The 6,966-nt window shown below is 47.5% G+C and overlaps 1 protein-coding gene across 1 annotated transcript; it reads right to left on the reverse strand.

Moving 5' to 3' along the window:
* Nucleotides 1-379: 379 nt before the first annotated feature.
* On the reverse strand, nucleotides 380-1,668 carry LOC149343084 (uncharacterized). Its single transcript, XM_089546888.1, has 2 exons — nucleotides 1,609-1,668; nucleotides 380-1,509 (listed from the first exon to the last, which is right to left on the reverse strand). Exons 1-2 carry the CDS (start codon nucleotides 1,646-1,648, stop codon nucleotides 380-382), a joined length of 1,170 nt encoding a protein of 389 aa, XP_089403014.1. The 5' UTR covers nucleotides 1,649-1,668.
* Between the last annotated feature and the right edge of the window lie 5,298 nt (nucleotides 1,669-6,966).

The raw sequence follows: 6,966 nt of genomic DNA on the forward strand, positions 1-6,966 counted from the left end.
TAAATGCATAGACATTCATTAGCCGCCATGGCTTTCCATAGAGAAGAAAATCGCAGCATATCAACCGGCCCTCATTATCGACATTATAGGTCAAGCCCGAACAGGGGAGTGTCTTGCGCAGAAACAACCAGCAACCCGCCGACAAGCCCACAGCATGCGTTACGAGAACATTATATTCTGATAAAAAGGGCTGCAGGGCCACCTCAGTATCTTCCTCACTTTCAATTTTCGTCTCCTGGACGGCGATAACATCAAGGTGCCTGCTGCAGAAAAGTCGGCGGAGTTGCACCTGCCTCTGGCGAGACCTAAGGCCACGTACATTCAGTGTTGCGAATACTAACTCTGCGGAATCAGCCATGATGACTGTAACTAATTATGCCTACAGTTCCCTGTTCTTGTCGGTAGACGGCGATGCCGCCTGAGAACCACCGCCAGGCCTCCTGGACCGCGAACGTCGGCACTGCTCCTTGTGCCTCGACGCGCGACGCCGACGGCGATGAGTGCTGCGCACCGGGTCCTCATCGCCACTCGTTTCGGAAGCGCAGGACGCACGGCGCTTCTGAAGCGGCTCGTCTGCGGAACCAGGTTCAGCGTCCTCTGGAAGAAGGCCCTGATCCGGAAGCTGCTGGCCAGCATTGACAAGAGGAAGCGAAGTGTCCGCTGTGGTATCCGTAGTGGCCGCAAGGACGGCCACTGGTTCTCCACCAGCAGCAGAATCCGGCGCCTCACACCGAGGCGGCGCTGCATGGTCATCCGCCGGCTCTTTACACTCCGCGACAGCACTTTGGGGAACAACCGGTGCACTGACAGTCGAAGGCTCAGCTACAACGGCGGCTGGCAAGTCCCCAGTCGCGTCAAGTACTTCTGTAGCGTCCATGATGTGCTCCTGTAGAGCGTCGTCAGGGGGCCGCACACGATGCCGCAGCTTGTCAGCATACGTCACGACGCACTCCTCCGCTGTGTGGCCGAAACGCCGGCAGTCGTCACACCGCGGCGTACGACAGTGCCGACGAATGTGGCCAACACGGTTGCAACGTAAACACAGAGGTGGTCTGCCCGGAATTAGAACAAGGCTCTGAACGCCGCACACAGTCAGCTGATGCGGAACATCACTAACCCCGACTCCATCAGCAAGAGACAGGACGACATCACGGCTTAGAGTTCTCATCTGCTCCATGTCTGAGACTTTCCAATTTTCCGCCGAGATAGATGTCACCTTCCCGTACGCCTGAAGTGCCTCACGGATGAAGCAATCTTCCAAGCGCTCGGGAAGCCACAAAAGCTTCAGCTTCACCTCCTTCGGTTCCGGGTCAACAACAACGCAGCGGCGGCTCTTCACCAAGAGATCGCCGCACGACACGAGCTTTTCTTTTGATTGCGCAGATTTGCAAGTCACCATCCAGACGTGAGACATCTGGAATTGTCCGATGGAGCTAATTTCTTTGAGGTCTATGACGTTCCGCAGCGAGTCTCTGAAATCCTGTGCCCTGTACGGGCGTCCGGCAAGATCTGCATGCAGGAAAACGGAGTCGGTCACAAGCTTACCGGTTGGGAGTCGGGGCAGAACGATACGGTAGTCATTACTGCCAGCAAAAGCCTGAGCAGTACCTCGGCCAGAGGCCGATTGAACCTTTTGTGCGGAGAACATCGAGGAACGCGTCCGCTTCGAACAACGTCTTCTTCTTTCTCCTACACCACTGCTGGCATGGCAAAAACTGCTTTACATTTCGATGACAAGACTTATGCTATGCTTCCCACTACTATAGAATTCGACGGTTAGGTGCGAGGACAAATGTTTATTTTTAAGGTATAAGGAGCTGAACTACAGCCGATTTCACTTCCACTGATATTGTGGATCTTGATGTGCTCTGTGATAAGCACTGAAAGATCTGATATTTGTATGTATTTTAATTTTCACAGCGCCTGCACCATTGATCGTAGTACTCTCATTGCGCACATATTGTTAACTACAGTCGGAGCTCTTGCATGAAAATACCTGGCGTTATTAGCTCAACTAAGCCCAGAAGGCAACATTTGCCTTCTGGCTGAACGTTTGTCCAAGCACATTGGAAACGCCTAACGTCATACTGTTTGGATAGGCGCGGTTTACAACAGGAGGGCACAAGCAGAGAATCAAGGAGAAAAATATTTGAAACAGGCCAAGAGTTTTTTTTATGCGTTGGTTGGGCACTTGTTAATCACTTGTTCATCCCTTCTTTTCCGCGTGTTTCAAACAGCAAGGCCCACTCTATAAGAGGCACTCATCAGCGTCTATGTGTTTCGCACGAGATTGATGTAAGCTGATACGGTGCATATCGGAGCTCTTGTGTACGCACGAGTGTCGCCTGTCAGTTAAGGTATGCCACATATGTAATAAGTCCATACAAGTCACCTTTCCGTAGCGCGTGAACTACTATATATGCAGCAGATGTGTTCATCTGTGACATTTGTGACGCGTATGAGCTCGTACGCAGCCTATACGCGTTCATACGAGACACATTAATTTGTGACACACATGAACTCGTATGAAGTATATGTGCTGATACGAGGCGCATTTGTCGACACATATGGCTCATATGGTGCCCATATGAGTCAAACGAGGCACATATGAACTCGTATGAAGCCTATATGTGTTCATATGAGGCACATATACTGACACATATAACTCATATGGGCCGCATACGAGGCAAAGGGAGAGAACGAGTACCGTGGAGGCGCAGTGCCTTCGCATTCTTCCAATTCGAGTTCCCGCAGACGATGTAACGTTTTTTTTTCTTAAGCTATATGTATCTTTTACATAAGCGCATGGTCAGCGCTGTCCTATCATGGAGCAAACGCACGTTACTGTTTACCCATTCCTGCTTTAATGGAGTGCTCGACACGTTGCGCCATGCATATATGTTTTGGTGCTGTTCTGCAGGTATACCGCATTAACTGCGACGCCCAAGCACATCAAGGTACAGCGGATTTAACGTTAGAATCGAGAAGTTATTTTTATAAAATGCTATTTATAGTTTTTGAAATTCAGGCCTGATAAATCGGTGCTGCATATATATGTTTCTCCGACTCGCATTCTTTCATTGCACGACTGGACTTTTTACATTTACACAGAACGAAGACCACACCTTGAAGGGAGAAATAATCGCATGCATGCATGCAACTTTGCATATTTTAGTTTAAAAAACTGAGATTTAAAAAATCTCACAGGAGGTTATGCGGGTTTTTACGAAGATATCATTATCTGCGCCCCGAACTATATATGCTTATAAATAATTAACAATGTGCGAGCTATATATATATATATATATATATATATATATATATATATCGCGCCTAACGCCGCAATTGAGAAAACTAAGAAGTCACAATAGCAACTGCATGATGCTCCATAGCAGTCGGCACTTCAAAGTTGCGTTGCCTATTGCAGGAATTGGCCAGCTTCTAAATATGGCAAAGTCAATGCAGGGGAAACATTCGAGAAATTGGTCCAATACTGCCAACTTCTAAAAATGGCTGAGCCAAGGCGGGTGAAACGTCCGAGAAATTGGTCCAATACTACCAACTTCTAAAAATGGCTGAGCCAAGGCGGGGAAAACGTCTGAGAAACTGGTCCAATACTGCCAACTTCTAAAAATGGCTGAGCCAAGGCTGGGAGAACGTCTGAGAAAGTGGTCCAATACTGCCAACTTCTAAAAATGGCTGAGCCAAGGCTGGGAGAACAGAGGCAACGCGGGGCCTTCACAGGGCTGTCGTTTGCCAACTCAGATCCTACATTGGACCGATGTCATGTGCTGCTTGGGGGTGTCCGCCTCCGTCGCCTCCGCGTCGTAGAGGAGACCGGCTGTGAGAATCAGGCCTAACAATGGACCGTAAACTGTCTCGGGCTGCGCACATAAAAACACTAGAAGAGCAAGCTTAGCAGTCTTCTTAGTTCGTCTTTAGGATGTTCGACGGCACCTCTGCCGAAAGTGGAAAACGCCCTCATGTGTGAAATAATTGTGTACTCAGCATCGATAATGCACGGCATTCCGTGAACCACGGAAGAGCGCTTACAGAAGCAGATAGCAAGAAGTGTTCACGCATGTTTGTTTGCTCCACAAGCGGCTACTAGTTCTCCGCTTATTACAGGTACACGGCAGCCACCTCTTCAAATCCTTTCAGCAACTGAGACTTGCCGGCGCTGTTTGTATCTCACGTCCCAGCAAGAACTACCAACGTTATTTTCCGCACTGATAAACGTGCTGGAAGAGAAACTCACATTGTTTATTGAATTGTGACAGCGTATGCCAATTTGTGAATATCGGAAAGGTAGTATAGCGTATAACGTAGAAGTTTGTTAAAGGAAGAATTCAAAAACACGACATAAGTGTACTTTCTGCTCACACTTATCCCTGTGCCAAACACACATGCGCTATGCTGGTCATATTCATGTATACAGTGATGGCTGAAATCTTCAAGATTCTTCGACATCTCAAACTATAATTGAACAGCTGAAGGAACAATGAACATTTAAACTGGATCACGAAACCGCATAAACGACAGCTGAGAGATGTAGTTTTCAATTAGGACTGCAGTTTATAGTAGCAGTACACGACAGAAGAATCTGGCTGATTTTTAGCGAATCACAAGCAGCATTGAAATCTCTCGACAGCGCTAGTTTGGAACCTTGGAAGACGAGATTGGTTTACAGAATTTATGAAGAGAATTCCCCAAGCCATCGAAGAAGCATCAGGAAACACCGAGGTAGATGAAACTGCCCTGGAAGCTCTTCCGAATACCGCTACTGCTAGCCTGCCATGTTCGGGATATGAAATTCACTGTCTTTTAAGATTCATATGTGTTGGCAAGGGTGCAAACGTGTGGTTCTAGCAAAATTACAAATGTGTAAACTTTACCGAATCGACCGCCTGTCATGGTTTACAATCCCACCATCCTAAACAAAAGTGCACAAACTCTAACTTCAGCCTTTAAGATTGAGGCAGCCCACACGAATAACTTTTTACATAGAAATATGCGTGCAGACAACCCACAATGAGGAGATATTCGTGAGGGATAGGATCAAACTTATCAGTTGTTAAATTTGCCGAAGCATGGGCATTTAGGACACCACTGAAGAGGGACTTGACAACCTTGATAGGCCCCTCAGTCTCAAAAAGATAACAGGCCCATGACGACCGCGTCCTCTACAGAAACTGGCAGTCATAGCGCTCAAATCTAGTCTCGGGGACAGCGACATCCTCGTTAGTTGCTAGATATGTCCCTTGGGTAGATGCTGCACTTGTTTGTCTCGGTTCGTGCTATCTAGTGTTTGATCGTATGTTATATTATCATGAGAGAGAGAGAGAGAAATCCTTTAATGAAAGAACAGAGAATTTAGCCGCCGTCTGAAAACCAGTGTCATGCTACTCTGCCTGGGGAAAGGAATATGGGAGATAATGACGGAAGGAGAACAGTGCGGAAAAGGTAAAATAAAGGTCATGAAAAGGGGAGAAGATAAAATGCTGCTATTAGATGTGTATTAAGTGCATCGGCGAGTAATAACGTAATGTGTGAAATGATGAAGTGCGTAGTGCAAGAAATGGGCTAACAAAGTTCACTGCGTGTAGAATGCATGAGGGTAACATGCAAGGTGAAATTAGAGCTCGTCAGCTTGTCAAAGTGTCCAATGTCATTTAAATATGCAGAGAAGTTCATTGCGTATTTCTGTGCATAAGGGAGACTAAAGGACCTAAATCACTGTCAATTGTTAGAGGCACTGGGGAGAACTTCTGCATGGAATGTTCACAGTGCGCACGCTCGCCAGCCTAGCAGGGCACTCTGGCAGGATATGTTCCACAGTTCAGATCGAGCAGCAGTTGTCACAAAACGGACTGTTCCTTTGACCGAAACGATATCCTAAGCCGTTTGTAAATATAGCGTTCAGGTGAAGTCGGTGATAAAGTGTTTCCAGATGGCGAGGAATCCTGGTTGGGAGTCTTGATCCGAAGATGTGAGTCGACTGAGTAAAGAAACTGGTAGTGATGTGCTGGCAAGCTCAGCTGTCGTAGAGGATGCCATCTGCTGCAGTCGGTAAGAAAGGATACGGCTTGTTGAGTGCACATAAATTCCACAAGAAGTTGCTACCGTAGTTGAACACTTGTTGAAAAGGTGGGCATGCTTCGTAATTACTGGATTAAGTACACTAGAGTAACTTGTAAAAGCGCTGCCTGTGGCATGCGGCTCCTTGAATTCGCGCCAGAAACAAGCTGCTTCACTTTTAGAGGCGAGAGTGTCCAGAGGGGAAAGGTTAGAGGTAGTAATTTCTGGGGCTGATTAGTAGTAGGGAGGGGCAGGAGCTTCACAGCTTGGCCAAAACCGGAGTTGCAGTCAGTCAGGTAGACACGGTGTATGAAGTACTTCTTCCCTAGCAGCACATGGCAGAGGTGGCACACATAATTTCCTGGGTGGCAATAACATCTTGCATGAGGCAGCTTCGTTCCGCTACTGTTCCTGATGCAGGGGAACCCTGTCGGAGTCCAAGGCATATCCGCAGGCAGTTGTTCCGCGCAGCCTCGAGAATCTTCTTGCTTGTGGGAGATAATCTTTTGAAGCACTGATATACAGTCGCGCAATATTCCTTCAACCTATGCTTTTTCAAGTAGAACCACTGATCGGCAGTTGCTGCCCCACCGTGTTTCCTCCATGACCCTGAAAACTTGCGATGCTGCAGTGATTCTCTCGCGGAGATATTTGATCTGTGTTGAAACTGTTTTCACAACACCTAGTGATTGCTGTTTTCGTACGTAAGGCAGTGACCGTCCGTCTAGAAGGAGCGGATATCGAGTCATCGTTTTTCTTGCAAAATTCAGGGTGGCACTTTGTTGACCTAAAGTGCGGTGAGGCGAAAGCCTTAAGCGCAGGGTTGCTGCTTGTGTCACTGATGTGTGGTTAAGATGTTAAGCTTCGCCTCTAAGAGTTGAACGCGAC

This window comes from Amblyomma mixtum, chromosome 5 (genome assembly GCF_055824585.1).
Source record: "Amblyomma mixtum isolate Tamu chromosome 5, ASM5582458v1, whole genome shotgun sequence".
NCBI classification, from domain to species: Eukaryota; Metazoa; Arthropoda; class Arachnida; order Ixodida; family Ixodidae; genus Amblyomma; species Amblyomma mixtum.